The sequence below is a fragment of the Aureobasidium namibiae genome (genome assembly GCF_000721765.1).
Source record: "Aureobasidium namibiae CBS 147.97 unplaced genomic scaffold scaffold_17, whole genome shotgun sequence".
NCBI classification, from domain to species: domain Eukaryota; kingdom Fungi; phylum Ascomycota; class Dothideomycetes; order Dothideales; family Saccotheciaceae; genus Aureobasidium; species Aureobasidium namibiae.
Window position 1 is genome coordinate 168,105 of NW_013581192.1, and position 21,836 is coordinate 189,940.

A 21,836-nucleotide genomic window follows, 5' to 3' on the forward strand; every position below is an offset into this window, starting at 1 on the left:
TCGGTGTTAGTGAACGCTTCGCACAAAGTTTTATGCAGCGGGCTTCCGACGAATCTCAGCCATGCCACAATCTCTTCCAGCACTCATCCACAACACCATCAGCAAAACCAATGCGTGCAGACCATAAAGGCTACACTCAGAAAAACGTGTAATGCTACAACATGGTGCAAAAAAAGCACCAAAAATTGCTGCCTCCTAACGGAGTCGAACCGGTGACCTCGGCATTACTAGTGCCGCGCTCTACCAACTGAGCTAAAGAGGCATTGATGTGAAGTATCAAAAAACTATCAGATATATGCTCTTGTCTTTGAGTAGGGCATCACAATCATCGCAGATCCGGCACGAATGCCTCTTCCTCTTCCTTCTTCGTCATGTCCTCTAGTTCATACCCCTCCCTAGCAATCTTGTAGCACACACTATCTCTGAGTCCAAGAAGCGGACTCGTGTAAGCCCTCTCCTCCACCTCTCCCCTCTGCCACCCACATCTCTCCAGCAATTTCAAACTAGCCACGTTCTCCGTGTCCACATGAGCTTCTGCAAGAGTCTGTTCCACAGGCATCACAGCAAACAATGCTGGGGTAAAAGCAAGCAGAGCTTCAGTGGCATATCCTTGCCCTGCATATGCGGGTGAGAAGATATAGCCAATCTCTGGGTATGAAGGACTACCCAGGAGACCGATGACTGTGTTGGTGGAGTCTTTGAGACAGACGGAGAAGTTGTAGATGTTGGGGCCTGAGGTGCGTTCGGCAAGGTAGGTGGTCACTTGATGGACTTCGGTATGAGGCTTGCGAGAACTTTTGCTATGGTCAGATCTTTAGAGGCGGGAGAGGCGCGGGGAGAGGCGGACGTGTAGCTCATCACAGAAGGAAGAGACGTAAATGCGAAGACGGCTTCGGAGTCGGAAGGTTGAATTTGGCGGAGGATCAATCGTTCGGTAACGATGGGCTCTTGTTTGGATTCTGCCATCTTGCCGGTTACTCAACAAGAGGAGTTTCTGTCCTTTAGGTAGAGTTGTTCGTTGGTTGTGGAGGTCAAGATAGATCTTCTGTTTCTTGTTTTGAGTCATACAATTTAATTCATGTCTATGGTACAACCCTGCTCGTGCTCCACGTCACTCCTGCAACGTCTCCAAATTCTAGCCTCCTTGTCTATGAACACCAATCAATAATCAGTTCTCAGGACACAGTTAAGGGCTTCTTGGAACCTCTGGACACGAGGAACTGCTGGATGATTCAAACATGAGCGACAATGCCGTCTCTGCATCGGCCAAAGGAGCCTCTTTTCTCATTCTCCTACAAATCGGCTCCCGCGCTCTTACTTTCGCCTTGAACCAAATCCTCCTTCGCTTTCTATCTCCTGAATTGCTGGGTGTCAATGTACAATTGGAGTTGTACTGTATCTCAGTTCTCTACTTTGCACGCGAAAGCTTGCGAGTGGCTTTGCAACGAAGAGCCGATGGCACGCAAGCGGTAATCAACATGTCATATCTGGCCATCGCTGCTGGAGTACCATTGAGCTATGCACTTGCAGAGCTGTATCTGCAGACTGAGATTCCTAAAGTACCTTTCCTGGTTCCATCATTGAGGGTGTATGGGTTGGCTGCGATGATTGAGTTGTTTGCTGAGCCTAGCTTTGTGGCTGCACAGCAGAAGATGCTGTACAAAGTTCGTGCTTCTGCTGAGGCTGCTGCGACGATCATGAAGACGTTTGCTACTGTTGGACTGGTTGTCTGGGCGAGTCGACAAGGGCAAGATTTGGGTGTATTGCCTTTTGCCATTGGACAACTGGCTTATGCTGCATCCTTGTTGGTGGTATACACTGCAAGATTGGTCCTTGTGGCGAAGTCTGAAGGCTTCTATCTACTCCCTCGTGGTATCCAAAGGTTTGTTAGATCCTTTGGAATGAAGAAGGCAATCAGAAGACTGACCGCGATGTAGCAAAACTGAAAAGTTCTGGCTTTCTCTCTTCTCACAACCTTTGCTCAACCTGTCGTTGAGTTTGACGGTACAATCAAGCATCAAGTATGTGCTCACACAAGGAGATTCTATACTAATCGCATCATTGGCCTCGCTCCAAGACCAAGGAGCATACGCCTTATCCTCGAATTACGGAGGCCTCATCGCTCGCATGCTGTTCCAACCCATTGAGGAAGCCTCTCGCAATCTCTTCGCCAAGCTATGCGCACCCACTACCTCATCTGTGGCCTCCAAGGACGAAAAGAAGGCTGGAGATGGTGTACAACAAGCCAACAGCACTCTTGCCCTCATCCTAAAAGCCTACTCCCTGATCTCTCTTGTCGCCTTCGCCGCCGGTCCCACCGTCGCGCCTGTTCTCTTGTCCCTTGTAGCCGGAAGTCGCTGGTCTCACACAGGTGCCGGAGAAGTCTTGGGTTGCTATTGCTACTACATCCCTTTGCTCGCTCTGAATGGCGTATCCGAGGCTTTCGTTGCTGCTGTAGCCGACAACAAGCAGCTGTACACTCAATCAATCTGGATGAGCGGGTTCTTTGCAGCTTTCGCAGGGTCAGCGTATTTGTTCCTCAGGGTGTTGGAGCTGGGAGCTAAAGGGTTGGTCTGGGCCAATTGCGTCAACATGGCGTGTAGGATCATATTCAACTTGTCGTTTGTCAAAAGCTTTTTTGCGAAGAGGGGGCAGGTAATGTTCGCTCTGTCCCTTGTCTCTTGGGAGTTGTGTGCTAATGAATTGATAGTCTTTCGATGTTACAAAGATTCTGCCTTCGGCAGCGAGTATCGCCATCGCTGCCGTGGTGCCCAGTATCTTCAAAGCGACGACTGGAATCTTATCGAAATATGGAGTCGTTGGCGAACTTGCCAGAATCGGTGCCATCACAGGCGTCTTTGCTGTTGCACTGGCAGTGTCGGAGCGCAAGTTCTTGATTCACGTGTACAAGCAAGTAGGACGATAAAAGGCACGTAGAAAAAGAGTTTGTGCAAGAGTTTTCATTTTGAATTTTCGTATGAAGAAGTCGCTCCTTTCATTTCCGCCTTCCTTCTGAGTGCGTTCCGTGTCGATCCCGCCACTCCGACTGTTTAAGATTGTCCTGCTTCAAGTTCTCTCCTGCTTCGATCTCCTTGGACGATGCAGCCATGCGCAATGCATTGTGCTTTGCGATGGACGACTCATAGATGACTGAGTCGCGTTGAGAAGAGCGAACGGGCTAAGAGAAGGAAGTCAGCTGGGCAACCAAAGAAACCAAAAGGAAAGCACGACTCACGAAGACCCTAGTTCATCTTCTCCTGATCACGCTTGAAGACAGAAGCGATCTTGCTGCCAACACGACGAAGGAGAGACTTTTTCTCGCCAGCGTTCTCGCGCTCGACCTCGCGGCTGACGGCAGCAGCAGTAGCAAAGGTCTGGTCGTCAGCTCTTCTGCGAGCCTCCTGCTCAGCAGCAGCAGCAGCAGCAGCAGCAGCAAAAGCAGCACCAGCGGGAAGAATTCTGCCATCAGGACCAATACGATTGACATCAGACACGAAGCGGCCAGGAGTGGGGGCAGCCATGCACTGCTCGCGGGAGGGGGCGCTCATGTTGATAGCGATGATGGCGATGACGGCTATGTGGTAGGTGTCTTTGGTGAAGGTGATGACGTCGAAGTAGGTGGTGGGCTCGTGGTTGGGGATCCTGAGCTCAATGGGAGCAATGCAGGTGGTGTTTCTCTCGAATTGGCCAAACGCGTGGATGGCGAAGCCGTAGTGGTGATGGTTGTACGTGGGAGAAATGTATTGAGTGCGCATACGGTGATGAAACGCGACTGACATGGTTGCTTTTATAGTTATTGTGCGGCTTGGTTGCTTAGTCGTCCTGCTTAGTCGTCGAGCGGCTTAGTCGTCGAGCGGCTTGAGAGGTGGTGCGGCTTGGGGAGTGTGAGTGGTCGTCGCGGCAATACCATGTTCAGACCACACTTGCATGTGACGATATACATTCACTGCTGTGCGAGGACATCGCTGACTCAAGTGAAGTGAGAAAGTGAACGTGGTCTGCAGAGAATCATAGCAGTATTCCAAACAAAACAGCACTGAACTATCTGTTCACAAAGTACTGACGGAGCTTCGGATGTTTTGTGAGCACACTTTCTTCCTTCACTCCAGAACTACAAAAGCAACCTGATGCTTGCATGTCTCTTTCTTCTCAACAGGCTTCGGACATGGTTCGTAGAAACAGTGACTCTCCTGAGCAAGATCTCATCATTCTGCGGAAGCTCCGTGAGTCTGACTCTCATACAAGATCCACGCAAAGCACACCAACGACGACAACGGCGTCCCTGACCGACAATCCCACGAGTTACAATCCCCATAGATCCTCTTTGAGATCGATCGTCCTCGTTGCAAGCGTGCAATGGAACATGAACTCGAGATAAGAGTATAGAAAGGGATCCGGGCTATGCTTATGAATGAACGTTGGGAGAGAACAGTACTTCGGCAGACGAACACGGTAGGTTGTAACACTTCGTGCGTACGTGCAATATAGAAGGGAGTCTGAAGTCGTGGCAGGCGAAGCTGGACCTATGTGGTCAGGCTGGGGACCGGATCAGAGCCAACACGGGTGATCAACCACCGCCGGTCTTTCTTTGGATATGTCTCTAGTCTAGAGATCGTTATGCCTTTTGATAGCGCCCAGATCTCCATGGGAGGAGGATGAGATGCGTGGACTTCAGTGCAGAGAAATGATACCACTACATGTGACCATCACAATGCACAGTTCTTTCCAGATGACAGCTAAGTCCATAGAGAGGCGGTGATGACACGACTCTCAGTGGATATCAACCGTTTAGTGAAAGAACTTTGCATTTTGATAGTAATCAACGAGACATACCTTTCCACACAGGGACGATAGACTTTTCACAGAGAACATGCCATATATACTAGCAAGTCTCCCTTCCCTGTGCCTCCCGACTGTCGGCGCTTTGGCGCAACGGTCCTCTGACTATTCAACATGGTCGCGAGCCTCGGGGGAGGCATTGGGTTCGATTCCCAGCGTTGACCATAATTCGCTCCGAAGCGTTATCAGTAATTCGCTCCGAGTAATTCTGGATCTGGACTTGGACCTGGATCTTCAAAGAGCATAACTCAGCCAACCGGCGGGGTTTGTCTCCCCACCTACACAGTGGGTGGGGTTCTGTTTTGCCAATGTTTTGCTCTTGTTTTGCTTGTGACCGTGTAGAGGCAGGAGCTGAGGAGAGGAGAATACTTTGCTACACCAAAGACTTACGTTGCACGCTACCTACCAGTATCCTGACAGCGCCTACGACATACAAGAGCCATGGAGTCGATAAGAGAAAAAAAGTATACCTCACCGACGTGTTGTGTGGAATTCAACTAGTCGCTATGTAACCAATCGGGCTCTGCGTCATCATCCTCGGGATCATGAGACAACAACGATCCATGGTCGTCTTCTTCTTCCTGTTCCTTTTGGTGAGCGTCTGTCGAGTCCTCTCGAGGCAGGGGGAAGATCGTGGTTTCCATCTCATCAGGATCAAAGGTGTCTTCTGCCTCATCAGGATCAAAAGTGTCTTCCTCCTGCTTGTCAGGCATGGTGCTATCGACATCCTCCTGTGAGTTCTCGGGCGCTTCTTTCGATACTGTTTCAGTGGTCGGTTGACCTTCATGTGATGATGTCTCAGGCAAGAATCCGCCTGCGAATGTCTCGTCGGCGACTTCGGGGACAAATCCACCTCCAGACTCGAGCGCAGTATCGTCATCTGGTATGAAACCACTGCCAGTCCCATCAACTGCCTCAGAGTTGGCCGTCTCAGGCACAAAGCCACCACCAACATCGTGAGCTCCTGACGCATCGTTGTTCTCCTGTATGAGTCCACCTCCCATTCCTTCTGCGTTTGCATCCGGGAGGAAGCCGCCATCTGATGTTGTGCTTTCTACGACAACGGTTTGCACGAACCCACCTCCATATTGATGTGGGTCATAGTGCTCATCTTCTGCGGCGGGCGGACTTTCGCTCAACATGCGACGACGTCTGACAGGTGGCTTTCGAGGTGACGGTATGTACTCTTCTTCGCTCTGGTCGTCGCTCTCGGGATCGCTTTCGACCTGTGTTTTCCTCTGTCTCCTAAGCCGGGGTGCCTGCTCAGCAAAATCATACCTGTGATCAGGCTCGGGAGCATCTTTGAATTGATGGGCGGTCGGCGCTGTGATTGCTCCTGCATCGGGAAAGAAGCCGCCAGCCTCCGTTGGGTCATCTTCTACTTCCTCTGCTTCATCCATCTCAGCCTTGACAAGGTCTGGCTTGACAGCTTTTGGTCCTGTAGTAGTATATTCGCTCAATCTCTCTTTGATACGCAGACCAGCCAGGAAGCGTCGCCAAAGTTTCAGACATTCCAAGCTGTACAATCGTGATTCTTCGTTCTCCTGTTCGTACTGGAAGCCTTCGATGACAGCTTCGACAGCCTCACGATACTCTTCTGCGACAACAGCACCAGATGTGATAGCTGTGCCATGACGTCCTTTGAACTGGAAGCCGGTTACAGCATCGGCATAGTCGATACCAAGAAGTCGAGCCGCGTTCTTGGCCAATGCATGCCGGATGTGATATCCTCCGGGAGGCACCATTGATGGGACATAGATGTCAAGATTGCCAAAAGCGTTCTTCGGGATTCTGCCATTGACAACAGGAGGTGGTACGTATAAGGACGTTTGGTTGAAAGCATAGAGCGCTGTGGCCGGCGGTTCATCCATATCGACATCATCTGGATCCTGAGCACGGCTCTTTGATACTCTTGCAGGTACATGCTTCAGGGGGTGTTCGTTCGGCTGGAGTATATGGTCAGTCAAGTTCGTACAGCAATCAGAAAATTCGATCACCCTTATCTCGCGGCCGAATCGGTACCATTTATCGGCACTGCGTACGATGTGCACATCGCTACGACGGTAAACAGGTTCTAGCGCCCCCTTCCCTACTGTGACTTTACCGCTTGCTCTTTTGGGCCAGATGACTTCGTGTCTCTTAAGATGCCGTTCCAAAGCATAGTAGGGGTGATCTTTGAAGTCCTGAACGTTATTTGGCAGCCCCTCTGCGGCGTCTTTCTTCGCAAGTTCAGCATCTTCAACTTGGTCGCGATCGAGGTAGGCTGGTCTTCGGAATACTTTGAGCGCCTTACGCCACCACTCTTCTCCTCTTTCTGTGATCTCCACTCTCAATTTGCGAGTCTTCGCATTGTAGGCTTTCGTGTAGCGACGAGTCACATCTCTGGCGATGCCATTGTCTTCGAAGGCTACCACATAAGTCAAAGCGTTTGCCTCGTAAGAAGCAGGTGGCTCTAACTTGCTCGGTTTTGCGACTGTACCCGTTACTACAGCGTCCACGGGCACCCATTTCTGGTAAGCTTCGTTGAAAGCTTCTACCCAGTATACTGGATAGTCAAGCGTACGAACTGGTCGCTTCTTCCTCCTGGCTATCGAGTCTTTAGCACTGAGATTTGATCTGATCATCTTAACTTCTTACCAGGTGGTTTAGGTCCTGGCATGGTGGAACCTGCGTTGAGAGTTGCGTTTCCCATTCGTCGAACGCGGCCAGGAGCGATGATCCTGCGTCGAGAGGAGCTCGACCCTTCAGATGCAGAACCACCAGACGTCTCTCCTGCACTTGTGTTGTCCTTGTCGCTACCCGCGTATAAAGTCGGCTTGCCTCTGATTGGGGTGGTTGATTTGGTTGCAGATGCACCAAAGGGAAGGATTTGCAATGAGCAGACTAGTCGAGCCTCAACACCAACACACCTGAGCAGGGCACAGAACAGCTGTGCACCCACGTCTTGGGAGCCTGAGAGGGTTGAAGCTGCCTTGACGAAGTCATGTTTCTCAACGGGAGGCATCTCTTCTTGGATGTTCCTGATTTGCTAAGCAGTGGTTAGCATACTGCCAAGATTCTGCGAGTCTTCTTGATTACCTCTTTAACACCCTCGGTCCCTTCGGCCCAGTATGGACGGCGTATGCCAGAAGCTGTAACGTTGAACTTGTGCTTCCACACGAAAACAGCCTTCTGGAGCCCGGTCAGGAACTGCTCTGACTGTCCGAATTGGATGAGAGACTGATCAGGGTGTAGCAACGATACGATCTCTGGCATGAGTATTGCTTTCAATTTGTTCTAAGGATTGTCAGCCTCGTCGGGGCACCCAGAAGAGCAAACAACAGATGAGCAGACCTTGACTGCTGGCATGTTGCACCAAGCATTGCGAACATGAACATGGAATAGGAGGAAGAGCAGATGAGCCTCGTGGGCTTCGAGTCGAAGCAACTTCTCTGCAGTGGTAGCAGGCTTCCGTTTCGCTATCGCTCTCTTTTGAGCTTGCTTGGTGCTGATTTCAAGTGATATGTCCCCAAACTCGTCTTCCTTTCGAGACGTCGAGGATTTGGGTGCGACATGATCCAGACCGACTTGCTCCCAGTCCATATCATCGTCTTCGGACTCGTCAGAATCAACGATGGTTTGCTGCGGCTTGGATGAATTTTCATCTCCAGAGGCTTGACCTTGTGTAGTCTGTTTGCCATCTCCGGACCTTTGGTGTGATGAAGTAGAGGACTCGTTGATAGTAGTTGAGACTTGTGTCGGTCGTTGTCTTCCAAGTCTTGGTTTCTTGAGAGGCCGTTCAACCGCTTCCGGAATGGATGCTTCAGAAATCAGGCTGCGGTAGACATCGCGACCGTCATCGGGAACAGGAGCATTTCGCTTAGATCTCCTGGATGCACTGTGAACAGCAGCGATTCTATCCTGCGCTCTGGTTTGCGCCTTACTTTGCGCCGTAGAGGGAGCCATTGCGCCAAGTGTGTAAGTGGTATAAGCTTAGCCAATGGAGCGATTTTGACCTGGACAGCATTTCAAAGAAGCTGTCAACCTTTCAAGAAGACTCGCCCGTCACCACACTGTGAAATGAAAGTACTTTTATCCCAACTGTCTGATGGTCGAACGGTATGCGAATGCCTCGGACGAGAGCGTGAAGAAAGTCGCGTTTCTGTGCTCGGCATGACGTAGCCAAAATCCAGAACCGCAACGCGCTGGCTACACGCTCAACCTGGGTACTCGACTACGCTCACCAAGACATTCACCACCGTCCGAATCGAGTCACCGCAATCTGTATCTGGCATCTGGAAAAGCACCACCCTCTTCATGTACAGAAAACGTACAAGTATACATGTTCCCCGGCTGATACTCGTGACCGGACAGAGACTCCAGAAACCATGCAGGAATCGCGACAACGCCGATCGAAATCGCGTGCAACGGAGTCGGACACTTTCAAGATCCGACTCAATCTAATCTTGGTGTCAGGCCAATCGGGCATTCGCGTACCGAACGTGTCTAACGCGAATCACCTTCCAGAAGCCCAACACGTACATCCATATTGAATATCATTCGACCGATAAGACGATGAATACAACAGCATCCGCGGCCTCCTCGACAACTGCAGTGGCATGTCTATCCCCTAGCCTGTTGCCAGGCTTCACACTCAAGAGATGGCTGACTGTCTTACTCATGCAAAGATCGAATACGTCAAAAAGCTTGTCGCAGATATGGAGAAGCACTGACCGTGTACTTCCAACAAAAAACGGCCCAAGCAAAGCCACCGCTGTGAACAAAGGGTTCCACCGAAGAATGGTTGGCTGTCGATGACTAATGATGGCCGATTGCTGCGATTCGATCCATGACGGGCGTACTAGTGTGTCCATGGAGCGGATCGAGATGGGTAGGATCTAGACGCTGGGGTAGACGATGGAATATCTCATTATCTCTGGCTGGGATCCTGCTGTCCTTCCTGGCCATCACATGAAAGAGCACTGCCTAGCGATACATACAAGTAGTCCCTGTCAACACTCTAGACCCTTTACACCCTTGCGACTCTTCTTATCACAGCATATCCCGCTCACAATCACCCTAACATCTCTACGCATACCTACAAGGTTTCTGACACTCTCAACGACAACATGCACTCCTCACCTTCTCCCAGACCGTGCAAGCGTCAACGCATGATGGTGACTCCCCCATCGACTATCCACGACTCAGAGTCGACATCCATCCTTGATCGCGCCACTCGAGTCCTGTCCATCGAAGCGACCGCCCTATCACATGTCACAAGGTTGTACCAGACAGATCCCCATGCCAGAGAGGGACTGCTCCGAGCAGTGGAATGCATCACCAGATCACAAGTTGCCGGAGGAAAGGTGATTGTTTGTGGTGTTGGCAAGAGCGGTCTTGTCGGCAGAAAGACTGTCGCAACGTTGAAGAGTCTGAGCATTGCAGCCAGCTTCATGCATGCTGCCGAGGCCGCACATGGTGATCTTGGCGATATCCGCGAGGTATGTCGAGTGCTACAAGAGAGGACGTCCAGGGTACTGACAGAGTTGTGCAGCACGATGTCTTATTCTTCATCTCATACAGCGGCAAGACCCCCGAGCTGCTCAACCTTCTTCCTCACCTTCCTCGCCAACTCCAGATCGTAGCCCTGACGTCGCAATCGAAAGCATCCGAATGCCCCCTCCTGAAAGAGCATGAGAATGGAATTCTGCTTCCAGCACCCCTGTTTGAGCTGGAAGAAGTATCGTTCGGCGTATCGGCACCAACCACATCCACAACAGTGCAGATTGCTATCGGCGACATGCTAGCGCTCACTGTCGCAGACCAGCTGCATGAGAACAAGGGCAAGACCTTCAAAAGGAACCACCCTGGAGGTGCCATTGGAGCAGTGACCAGAGAATCCGTAAAGACCATAGCCGATGCTTGTCAACAGCCTGTGACGCCTCTCGAGATTGTTCCTCTCGAGCTACCATCTCCGAGTCTCTCTGCGCAGAGCGATCTCTGAACAAAGGTTTTAGTCACGGCAAACAATGCCGCGAACCCAAGACCCATTTTTTTTTTAGGACGGACCTCAAGGCCGCTGTCTTGAAAGAGCACATCCGATGCTGGTAATTGGATCTGCAATCTTTCAACCTCTTCACAACCATACTTTTGGCTTGAATCAGACCACGAGTTATGACAGAATTTATCGACCTCTTTGGTTGCATACGCCCATAATCTGCACAAGGCACTCTCTTTTGTTGGAACCCGAGGCAAAGTCTTCACTCTACTCTCTCATTTGGGCGTCAGGTCATTAGGAAGGACAGAAGCTGCGTTGCATAACAATCTCTGGTTTGCTCAACGGCAGTGTCCTGGGTCAACTCGAAGCTGCGAGGACCAGGGTGGCTGAAGTGGATCCCCTGTTGAGCAATCTGGGTAGTCAGAATCGACATGGTTGAGTTTCTGGTGTGTGAGATGAGAACGCGTTCTGTTATTTGGAACGCGACAGAAATTCAGCTCTTGAGCAGCGAAAGGCTGTTCCACCACCGACTGTCACTCCAAAATCTGTTTGCTGTGAGGAAGCGCGACAACATGTACATTCGCGCAAGCGTGCAGGACATGATCCTTATACTCCGCCTCGAGGTGTCGGTGTCTCAGTCCTGCCTGCAATGGGCAACGACGCCGGTTGATCATCAAGTGATTGGCCGTGCGAAGCCTCTCCAGCCGTCTTCCTCTGCCAAAACTTGTTCTGTGACGACATCTTACACCGCACCCCCCCGCCAAAGAGGCATCCCGTAGCACCACACCTCCTATTTGTTCAAGCCTCTAGCTGTCCTCGATGCGATCAACGTCACATTTCGGACGATTCAATCTATTTTTCGGCTCGGTAGCGCTGCACGCGAGCCAGAACCCTGTGCCTTATATCTGGTTTGTATTGCTTTGTACCTTGTAGCGGCATATCAATGGCGTTTGTGACGTGTGATCTTCACCAGTTCATGCGCGGTTGTTAATTGGGGAGACTCAACTTCTTCTTTGACTTGCAACTTTGTGCACCCAAACTCGCATGACCTGAACCCTCAACTCGATAGACTGTGATCAGTCTCGTCAGCGCAACGCTATCGATCTACAACCAAAGAACTTGATATACTATACAAATCGGCTGGCACATTACATATAGCAGGCATGCGACCGAACCCAAACGACAAGAGCTTCGAGCCAAGAGAAAGAGATGGGACAATGGATACTATTAATCCTCCAAACAACCGCTATCTCCTAAAACTAGGCGCGGTTGCCCTTATCCTCGCAGCGACTCTTCCGTTCATACAACAACCGGTCCTAACGGGGAGCGATGCGGCGCCCAGTATAGGTGTCGACAGTCGAGCTGTACCTCATGGAAGGAAGTTGGTACTTGAGACTCGAGCGGACAGCCCAACCGATGTATGCACACGATGGTCACACCAATCTGCCGTGGTCAACGGAACACTTTACATCTATGGTGGACAAGCCACGACTGAGCCTGGGCAAACTCAGAACAAGTGGAGTAAGGGTGTTACGCGAATTCTTGTGAGAAACTGCTAATAGTAATCCTCCAGACAACGACTTTTTGTCAATGGACCTTACCAAGAGCTGGCAGATCTCGAGCCCTTCCTTGACCGGCCTACCGCAACCATCCGGCCCTCCCAACGTGTCAAACGGCTTCTTGTGGAACTCGCATGAATCTGTGTTCCTTTACGGTGGAGAGTTCTCAGACAATCCAATCGACACACCAACAGCCTTCTCGCTCTGGGAGTACAACGCCATAACCTCACAGTGGTATGAACACAACAACCCTACAACGTCGTCCGGCGATCATGCCCAGTCTGGCAACCAACAAGTACAGCGTGCAGCTGAAGGCGCCGGCGCCTCGGTGCCATCATTGGGTCGTGGCTTCTACTTTGGCGGACACGAAGATACTCACACGACCGCAGGCTGGTCAAATCAAGTCGCACGAATCTACATCAAATCTTTGATCGAGTTCACCTTCCCCGGATATCAAAACACTCAAGTAGCCTCTCTATCGGACAACAAAGCTGCAGGCAGCGATGGTGTTTGGCGTAATGTCACCGATGGAGGTGCTCAAGACAGTGCAGGATTCCCAGAACGCGCCGATGGTCTGCTTGTATACATACCTGGTTTCGGCGACCAAGGCATCCTTCTCGGTTTGGCTGGAGGTACAGAGGATACATTCGTAAGTCAATCCCTAATTCTCCACGATACGATCGTGCTCTCGAAATGGACAATCGTCTTGTTGTTGTGAGAAGACCTGCTGACAACCACAGACACAAATGAATGTCATCGACGTCTATGACATCGCTACCTCGACCTGGTACAAGCAAGCAACGAGCGGACCTACACCAAAGATTCGCGTGAACCCATGTGCTGCAGTAGCAGCCGCCTCGGATGGCAGCTCGTATCAGGTTCACATGTTCGGCGGACAGAACCTCATACCTGCTGGTAACCAGACACAGTACGACGACCTTTGGATTCTTACCGTTCCTTCTTTCACCTGGATTCAGGTCGACCAGAGTTCGCAGTCAGTACCACCTGGTAGAGCCGGACACTCATGTCAGATGTGGGATGGTCAGATGGTGGTAGTCGGTGGTTATGTTGGCGATCAACTTAGCTGCGACAGTCCTGGTATTTACGTGTTAGATGCAAGCACCCTGGAATGGGCGACTGGGTTCAATGCGTTGAGCGGAGGCTCTGACTCGAATTCTGCCACATCTTCTGGCACTTCTGGAAGTTCTTCCGATGCAGCTGCAGCATCAGCATCTGGTGCGTCTGCGACCGGCGGTGGAGCGTCGCCTAATGGCTCGAGCTCTAATAATTGGATCTCCAATGCTCGTACCAACCCTTTCAACCAACAGCCAGCCCAACTAGCCAATGGTAGCAGCCCAGGTGGCCTCGAGGGTTCTTACGGCTATCAAGTGCCTGATATCGTTGTCTCGGTCATCGGTGGCAACGGTCAGGGCGGAGCCACTATCACAGCACCAGCCCAGACACCAGTCGACGGACCTTTGAAGACAGGCAGTCCAATCATCTACAGCACTGTGACTTCCAGCTCGACTGCTACAGCCACAGGCGCCCCCAGCAGCAACTCCGGGTCAGAACACAAAGGCAGCAGTGGTCCTAACATCGGTGCTATTGTCGCTGGTGTGATTGCAGGTATCCTCTTTGTGATTGTCTGCTATCTCGCATTCTGCGCCTGGCTCTACCGCAAGCGTCTCCAACTCTACAAACGCCATGTCGAGATGGCCCAGCAACAAGCACTCAACGAAAAGAACCACCCGACCATTGCAGGTCTCATGCCCGCAGGAGCAGGCTCCTCAAGTGGTGGCTCGAATGATCGTCGCCCTTGGACTTCGAGTGAAAATGCTAGTGGTAAGGGAAGTGGCAACCGCAACAATGACTGGGGTGAAGGCTTCACCGAAGCATATAGAACAGACACTGCTGGTCAAAGTAGTGTGGAAGGATTCTTGATGAGAAGGAGTAGCGATGATAGCGGTGCGCCTGAGGACTTGCTGGCGGGTAACACCCCATCTTTCTGGGGCACTGTTCTCGCTCCTCGACGCAGTCTGCGCGTCGTCAATCGGGATTGAACGGACCAAGACTAATCAAGCTGTGCTTTCTGGTACTTAGGAAGGAGCCTATCTCGTTTGTAGCCTCATGGTATGGAAGTGCGTAATAATGTACAGACAGAATGTCACGATTCAAACTTACTCCTTGTACACTTTCCTCTTCCTGTCACTTCTTACCCGATAGTAATATCTACAGACAGCCAAGCTTCGCGGATCCATTGACGCTATTGCGAGCAGTTACATGAGACGCATCACAAACAAATCTGCAAGGTGTTTGGCATTATTTGAATGATATTTTACGTTGTCTCATATCTCAGATAATCTTGTGGTAACGACTGTGATGCAAAATCTTTGTGCTCAAGCGAAGCCCTGTTCAAGGTTCATGCCTTAGTAGAAAGCAGCACACTCCTTCTGGCGTTGCTCAAAGACCTTGACCACCTCCTCGGCAGCCTTGACACCACTGAGTGCCATAGCACCAAAGGTAGGTCCCATACGGTTGGCACCGTCAACTTCAGAAAGCTCCATACCGCCGACGATGAGGCCCGGGACGATCTCGCGGGTGCCCTTGACGATGGCGTCTTCGGCAGTGTTCATGTCGAGGCCACGCATGCCGCCGAGGCACTTGATGGCTTGCATGCTGACGAGACGCTTGACGGAGAAGGCACCGAAGGGGCCGTCGTGGCCGGTAGTGGAGATGATGACGGGGGCGTTGATGGTGTTGGGGTCCATGCAGGACTGGTCGTCGTGGTGCATGCTGACCTGTAAAGAAAAGCGGTCAGTCAAAAGGCCTTGAAAGTGATTTGTGAAGGCAGGTCTTGAACATACCAAAGTCCAGTTGGTGACAACACCGGCAATCTGAATGGTTCCGTCCTCACGAGGGCGAGTGATGAGATCCTCAACGGCAGTAGCGTTGAAAAGCTTGACGTTGGGGAACTGCAAGACCTTGCTGAGCAGAGTGCTGGTGAAGAGAGCAGCATGCTTGACAACGACATAGTTGCTGTCGTCTCCATCTTCCTCGTATCCAACACCAATCTCGCGAAGGAAGGCATCAGCAGGCTTGCGCATGACCATGGCAGAGAAGAGCTGGCCACCGAGCCAAGCACCACCGCCAGGGCTGACACTGGCTTCGATAATGGCAATCTTCAAGTCAGGACGAGCCTTGGCCAGGCAGTATGCGGCAGAGAGACCACAAGAGCCGGCACCGATGATGACAACGTCAGACTCGGCATACTTGTCCAGGTCGGAGAAGTAACGACGGGTCATGGCTCTGCTGACCTGCGACTCACGGATGGGACGGAAGGTGAAGTCCTTCCACTCACCAGCCATGGCCTCGATGGTCTCACCCTTAGTCTGTCCTCCAACAGGAACAGCAGAGTGGACAGTGCCCACGCTTAGCTTCTTGGAAGCGACAGTAGGAGAGACGGGCTCCTGGAAGATCATGGCTGGGGGAGACATTGTGGTAAAGGGTCAAGTTTGGTGAATCTGCAACTGATTAGAACATGCCATGGAGGCACAAAAAGGGATTGGTTCGATATGCATGATCCTTTCGCTGGTATTATCCAGAAATCAAGTTCAGACGGTCTAATCTCAGAACGATAACGAGGCCAAAGATTCTGACACCAATGTCCATTGTCAGAAGATCAATGGGTTGGCAGACAGAAGCTCGCTATCGGACACCCGCTCATGCAATAGGTAAAACCCGTTGTTTGAAGTTACCTTGACCCTTGATCATCTCTGATCAGAGAATACCATTCGAAAAGTATATCACGCATCGATCCATGATGGACGAGCGTACCGTAGAACGGTTGGAATCTGCTCGAGAAAGTCAGCATTGAGTAACATGGCCACAAGAGGCTACGATACAAGTCAATTGTTTGTTTCCGAGGGTTGTGTTTGAAGAGAAGAAAGAGAAGCAGAGAGATTGAGAAGAAGATGACTCTTAAATACCCAGCTATCTAGGAGTGATACCCTGCGAACGCGGGGCCCAGGAATAATGTTCTTACGACCCGTCGACCCCTCTCTCGCACGGTACGACAGTAGACCTGAGCAACAGCTCCCTGGACGTCAATTGGGTCAATTGGCAAATGGCAGCTCTTGTATGGATAAACTGTAAACTGTTGTGCCGTGCGAGTCGAGCTACGGGCCGAGTCGACCGATCATGCCACCTGGGAAGTTGATGAGAAGCACGTGGGGTCGTTTACCCAACAGAGCAACTGCAATCAGGCACACCCACGATACACATACCGTCAAGATTGTCGAAAGCGTTCCTGCAAGGAGCAGGGAAGTTCTCAAGAGAATGCTCACTGGACGACATCACTTCGAGGCAGTTTGGCGCTTGAAGACATGGTCTTCTTGGAGACAGCGGGATGCCACGGCTGGCTTGGATTGCGGTTATCAGAAGACGCTCCACTGCTTGATATCAACTCCTACTACTCTTACAGGAACTTGCACAAGCAGCATGTGCTCGGGCATAGGTCCGCTATGATAGTTGAGTAGTCGCAGGTACTTTCCCTCGTCGCATCATTGTCCCACTACGCTGGACGACTCGTTGCAATTGTTTGTTGAACCAAACGCCATGTTTCTCCGCTGTGAAGCCATCTGCCTCAAGCTGAGTGAGGGGCTTCTGTCGTGACCGCGACATCGCAACTTCCAAGACCTCGAGCGCGACGTCGAATAGACTTTGGCTCGAGCGGAGCCAAAGGAATCCCTCAGTGCTCACGCAAAGGAACGACTGGAGCTCTTGGTTCGTGCTCAGCCAAGAAAACCATGTCAAGCCGCCATGCATGCCAATCCTCCGGTCTTGTGTGCTGTCTAGATTGCTCTCTTCTGACGCCGAGGATGCTTCCCTTGTCTCTTCCTTCTCACACATGTGAAAGCAGGTGGGCCTGCTCTGAGAAAGACAAGGCCCAAGGACGCAATCATGCATTCAGCCGCGTTCTCGCGTGTGTCAGCGGATGCGGAGCAATTCAGCAGTGTCCATTACTACATTCGGAACGGGATGATGCTGTTCCATGCGACCTCTGCAGAATCTATATGCACGTCGATATCACTGCTGACGGCTAGACAGCAACGATACAGACGGGGTTTAGCTATATCGGTTGGCCAGAGCGAGGAAGCCTAGTCATCCGGTGTCGCTTTGCAAAGATTGCTTGGATATCACAAGCAGAGTGGTGAGAGAATGGAAAGCAGGCAGTCTTCCCGCCAAGCATATTTTGCACTTCGGACTACTCCTCTCTGTCCGGAGCCCCACCTTGCTGCTTTCCAACCTACCCTCGCACACACACACCATACACGAGGTGTGAGCATTCGGGCTTTAGGAAAGGCTGGCCGGCTGGCTTGATCAGCAGCTGATGATTCACGGTGAGGTAGAGACATTCAAGAGTTACAAACCCTGCCATGACAAGATTGCTGCCGTGCTGCCGGCAGAGGAATGAAATAGGACATTTTAAATCTACCGAGTCTATTCGTTCGTACAATCTTTTCCTTCCTCTCTCGAGTCTGCTCTCTTTCCTTTCTGCATTTCGGATTGCCTTTCGATGACGGACCCCTTGTCGTTTGACTACTATCATCATCACTTCAACCCACCTGTTCTCCTTACTCTTTCGCCATGCCTAGCCAGGTAATCACCTTGACCAGCACAACCTATCTCCAAGTGCCAAAAGTGGTCCCGTATCGCAAGAATAGATCAAGGTCACGGTCAAGATCGTCTTCGCGACCCAAGTCTCCGGAACCCGTGTCACCACAGCCGCACAAAGCCCGACCATCGCTACGACCAGTCACGCCCCCACTACCTCCTCCTTGCCCGCCAAAGATGTCTGAAATCAGGACACAATCACCACGACCCCAAAGTCTAGCCTACGACTTTAAGCTTCCGACGACGAATGGCTCCAGCACCCCCAGGACAAATGGAAATACCACATATGACCTTGATATGTCCCTCCCCAGCATCAACATGACAGACATTGACGATCTGAATGGCGATTACTACACACTCTCCAAGACGCCATCTCCACCTCCCCAGCGAACCCTGCGGCAAAGACTAGTCGGCACCTGGCGCCTAGAAGCCTACATCGCCTACCCAACCCCATCCTCGCGCTTCCAACGCGCAACCTTCCCCATGACCAAGAATGTCACTGGTCTCATCATGTACACACCCGACGGCTACATGAGCGCTCACATGCTGATACCCGGCCAAATGTCCTTCAAGCGCGGCGAAGGCGAAGAACCGCAATGGGCAGAAGCGGGCAAGCGATCTTTCTCGTATGCGGGTCCATACTACATCACCGATGAAGGCATGGGCAGAGAAGAGATTTTGAGACATACATTCCAGGTCTGCAATCTGCCTGGCTGGTTAGGGGACGTCCAGGTCAGAACGTGGAAGTTCGAAGAAGATGATAATGTGTTGGTGCTCGGAAGCGAAGAGCCAACAGAAATCAGGGTGAGTCTCATGCATGCTACAGGAAGATAACCGTCATTCTGACATGTGGCTATAGGGTGACCAAAGAATCCCGGTCTTGAAATGGCGAAGGGTTGTTGACAACTCCAACGGCAGCCCCCCTGCCCCCATGCCTCACATCAAGGTCAGCGGACCAGGCGAGCCGTGAACATTGGGAACGACATAATGAGAAGACAAGATGATGACGCACTCTGCATATCAAAGTCATTTGTACGGAAGAAGAGGAAGCGGCACGCACACGTGAGCATGGCAAGAATCATGACTACTTATTTTTCGTCTTTCATGGGTATACCAGGAGTTTCGAGGCGTTACAGTTTCATGTCAGAGGTTAATCGTGTATTTTGATGTATTTGCTTTTGTACTTTATGCTCATTAATTGTTCTTCGTGACCTGTGCTTCAGATCTTGTAGACAAGCTTCTTGCCAGAGACCTTGCCGGATCTCATGTCATCCATGCCGCCAAAGACACCCTCAAGACCGCCCTCGCGGAGCTCCTTGGGGTGAGCCTTGACCTTGCCCTCGGCGAACAGCTTCTCAGCCAGCTCCCAGAACATCTTGCCAAACTCGAAGTCCTCAGGCTTGGCAGGGATGGGGTGGCCGGCAAAAGTGAAGGCTTCACCCACAACTGTGTAGCCGAGGGTGCTCTGGTCCACGACATCCTCACGGGAGGACTTGGCGGGCAGAAGGTAGGAGATGACACCGCCCTTGGTCGAGATGGCGTTGGCGCAGATGTTGGGAGATTCGCCTTCAGCAATGCAATCGAACGCATGCTTGAGGTTGTCCTTGGTGTGCTCGCGGATCTTGGCTGAGCACTCGGGGTCCTTGTAGTCGAAAGTGGCGTCGGCACCCAGAGACTTGACGAGATCGTAGTTGTGAGGAGAGCAGATGGCGATGACCTCGAGACCAGACAGCTTGGCGTATTGGATGGCAAGGGTACCGGTGGCGGTGGAGGCACCGTAGATCAGAACGGGGAAAGGCTGCTTAGCAGGCTCGGTGGGAAGAGGGAGCTTCAAGCTCTGGTAGAGACCCTGAATTGAACGAATGAGCATTGTGTCTTGCAGCAGCGGTCTCAGTTGCTTACCTGTCCAACAGTGGTGACGCCAACACCAAGGGTAGCAGCGTCCTCAGTCGACAGAGAGTCGGGAACCTTCATCTGAACATCACCCTTGGACAGAGCGTACTGTGCAAAACAACCGTCTTCCTTGTTGGCGCTGTTCACACCATGGGAGAAGCCAGCGATGCGGTCACCCTTGGAGAACTTCTTTGTCACGGCTGAGCCGACCTCCTCGACGACACCGGCATAGTCACAGCCGACGGTGGCACCAGGGTTGGCGAGGTAGTCGACGTGCTTCCAGTCGGTGGGGTTCAGTGCAACAGCCTCGACCTTGACCAGAACGTAGTCGTCACGGAGCTTTGGGACGGGAACATCTTGGAGCTCTGCCTTCTTGGCCTCGACGACCTTGATGGCCTTCATGTTTGAGGGTGCCATTGTTGTGTGTTTTAGAGAGTGAGTGTAGGATTGAAAGATTCGAAAAGTCAATTGAGGGGCCTTTCTGGAGTATTTGAAAGGAAATTATATTACCACGAGGGGTAGAGCTACGATTCGCCTTCTAGAAGCGCATGGTTAATTGCCGTGCTTAATAATATCGTAGTCGGGGATAGGAAATGAAACATGACCCTCATGACGTATGCTTTCGAGCCTCGGCCGAGTGGATTGCCAACGTCAAAAGTGGTCGAGCGAAGCGAGAATTGTTGTTGGAAACGGTTTCAATATTGTGGTATTACAGTCTTCGTAGGTGAAGACGAAAGAAAAAAGCCCATGTTCTGTCCTGTCATGGCTGTCCTAGTCGTAGCTCTTTCCGGGTATCAAAGCCACGCCCATTGTAAAACGCCATTCCTTCCCTACCAAATCCCATCCTAGTCATTATAGCGTCCCATGCGGTCTAGAGCGCATCATTGACCCTCGATCGTCGTTCGTACTCTAGTATCTGCCCGGGGGAGGGTCTTTGGGAGGAGCGTAGGCACCGTTGTAAGCCGCTTGGGGTTGTTGCAGCTCAATGTTGTTGCCGTAGTTGGTCGTGTTGGGAGCGGTGTAGGCTACGTTCATATGTCAGCACTTGTCAAGCCAATCTGAGAGGGAGTAGCGTTAGGTCGTACCTGGAGGAGGGTTGTTCGAGTTGTTGTAGTAGGGAGTCGAGCTTGTCTCATACTGAGGTTGGACGTTCTGGTTGTAGGTAGGAGTACCATGGCGGACAGTCCAACCAGTGCCGTAGTAAGGATTGTAACCGTTCTTGCGGCGTCTTCTGGCAGACAGACATCTAGGCGAAGAGTCAGACCAAATTTGAAGGTTGCGTGCGCGCAAAACTTACGAGAAGAGGAAGAACAAGACGAAGAAGACGCCGATGATGCATGCGAGAAGCACCCAGCGACCCCAGCGGTTCCAGGTGCTGTTGCAGTTGTTGCCGTAACAGCTATGGAAATCATGTCAGCACAAAAGTCGAGCGCATACAAAATGGCGAGCGCCTGTGCAGATCTTCTAGGCACAAGCGCCGGGAACAAGCTTACCGATTGTAGTAACCATAGTACTGACGAGGTTCGAGATTCATCTTTGCGTGCGAGTCGAGATACATGTTTGCGTAATGGTAGAAGTGATGGATAGATTCACGCGTGTCAGAAGAGGACAGAAACGAGGGATTACGACAGTGTTAAGTACAAGGTTGGTTGTGAGACCTGTGGCTTGGAATGAAGTGCGTGACGACACTTGCGCTTGGCCACCAAGAAACTGCGCACGAACGAGGCAGTGAACGGCACTGCCTTGCCGTCACAGATCTTGGAGACGGCTAGTCGGCCGATCTGGGAATAAATTGTCATGCCTCTACTTCTTTTGTTCTTTGATCCTTCATAGGACGCCCAGGCATTTGTCTTGTTCGGTCTCGTGGACCGACAAAGCCACCAAGGGCTCGATAG

The 21,836-nt window shown here is 51.5% G+C and overlaps 10 protein-coding genes across 10 annotated transcripts; 4 read left to right on the top strand and 6 right to left on the bottom strand.

The window, feature by feature from the left end:
- Window positions 1-325: 325 nt before the first annotated feature.
- M436DRAFT_84726 (acyl-CoA N-acyltransferase) lies at window positions 326-966 on the bottom strand (the record flags this gene model as incomplete). The annotated part of the gene is made up of 2 exons (XM_013568966.1): window positions 326-794; window positions 848-966. 2 exons carry the CDS (start codon window positions 964-966, stop codon window positions 326-328), a joined length of 588 nt encoding a protein of 195 aa, XP_013424420.1.
- A 272-nt stretch (window positions 967-1,238) lies between these two features.
- On the top strand, window positions 1,239-2,926 carry M436DRAFT_66534 (oligosaccharide translocation protein RFT1; the record flags this gene model as incomplete). Its single annotated transcript, XM_013568921.1, has 3 exons — window positions 1,239-1,882; window positions 1,938-2,655; window positions 2,711-2,926. 3 exons carry the CDS (start codon window positions 1,239-1,241, stop codon window positions 2,924-2,926), a joined length of 1,578 nt encoding a protein of 525 aa, XP_013424375.1.
- A 316-nt stretch (window positions 2,927-3,242) lies between these two features.
- Window positions 3,243-3,779, bottom strand: M436DRAFT_84728 (uncharacterized protein; the record flags this gene model as incomplete). Its single annotated transcript, XM_013568967.1, has 1 exon — window positions 3,243-3,779. One exon carries the CDS (start codon window positions 3,777-3,779, stop codon window positions 3,243-3,245), a length of 537 nt encoding a protein of 178 aa, XP_013424421.1.
- A 1,857-nt stretch (window positions 3,780-5,636) lies between these two features.
- On the bottom strand, window positions 5,637-8,709 carry M436DRAFT_11375 (Rad4-domain-containing protein; the record flags this gene model as incomplete). Its single annotated transcript, XM_013568787.1, has 6 exons — window positions 5,637-5,819; window positions 6,252-6,785; window positions 6,837-7,426; window positions 7,507-7,867; window positions 7,927-8,115; window positions 8,173-8,709. Coding segments are annotated over 6 exons (2,394 nt in total), but the record flags the coding sequence as incomplete, so codon positions are not given.
- Window positions 8,710-9,947: 1,238 nt separating this feature from the next.
- Window positions 9,948-10,822, top strand: M436DRAFT_75454 (SIS domain-containing protein; the record flags this gene model as incomplete). Its single annotated transcript, XM_013568968.1, has 2 exons — window positions 9,948-10,319; window positions 10,373-10,822. The coding sequence occupies 2 exons, from the start codon at window positions 9,948-9,950 to the stop codon at window positions 10,820-10,822; spliced, it is 822 nt and encodes a 273-aa protein (XP_013424422.1).
- A 1,211-nt stretch (window positions 10,823-12,033) lies between these two features.
- Window positions 12,034-14,435, top strand: M436DRAFT_84731 (uncharacterized protein; the record flags this gene model as incomplete). Its single annotated transcript, XM_013568969.1, has 3 exons — window positions 12,034-12,337; window positions 12,390-13,024; window positions 13,116-14,435. The coding sequence occupies 3 exons, from the start codon at window positions 12,034-12,036 to the stop codon at window positions 14,433-14,435; spliced, it is 2,259 nt and encodes a 752-aa protein (XP_013424423.1).
- Window positions 14,436-14,801: 366 nt separating this feature from the next.
- Window positions 14,802-15,869, bottom strand: M436DRAFT_84732 (putative thiazole synthase THI4_ASPOR thiazole biosynthetic enzyme, mitochondrial; the record flags this gene model as incomplete). Its single annotated transcript, XM_013568970.1, has 2 exons — window positions 14,802-15,173; window positions 15,240-15,869. 2 exons carry the CDS (start codon window positions 15,867-15,869, stop codon window positions 14,802-14,804), a joined length of 1,002 nt encoding a protein of 333 aa, XP_013424424.1.
- Window positions 15,870-18,366: 2,497 nt separating this feature from the next.
- M436DRAFT_54383 (uncharacterized protein) lies at window positions 18,367-19,018 on the top strand (the record flags this gene model as incomplete). Its single annotated transcript, XM_013568888.1, has 2 exons — window positions 18,367-18,852; window positions 18,908-19,018. The coding sequence occupies 2 exons, from the start codon at window positions 18,367-18,369 to the stop codon at window positions 19,016-19,018; spliced, it is 597 nt and encodes a 198-aa protein (XP_013424342.1).
- Window positions 19,019-19,267: 249 nt separating this feature from the next.
- Window positions 19,268-20,358, bottom strand: M436DRAFT_53988 (GroES-like protein; the record flags this gene model as incomplete). Its single annotated transcript, XM_013568817.1, has 2 exons — window positions 19,268-19,897; window positions 19,951-20,358. The coding sequence occupies 2 exons, from the start codon at window positions 20,356-20,358 to the stop codon at window positions 19,268-19,270; spliced, it is 1,038 nt and encodes a 345-aa protein (XP_013424271.1).
- A 492-nt stretch (window positions 20,359-20,850) lies between these two features.
- M436DRAFT_75459 (uncharacterized protein) lies at window positions 20,851-21,475 on the bottom strand (the record flags this gene model as incomplete). The annotated part of the gene is made up of 4 exons (XM_013568971.1): window positions 20,851-20,966; window positions 21,027-21,187; window positions 21,239-21,340; window positions 21,435-21,475. The coding sequence occupies 4 exons, from the start codon at window positions 21,473-21,475 to the stop codon at window positions 20,851-20,853; spliced, it is 420 nt and encodes a 139-aa protein (XP_013424425.1).
- Window positions 21,476-21,836: the final 361 nt, after the last annotated feature.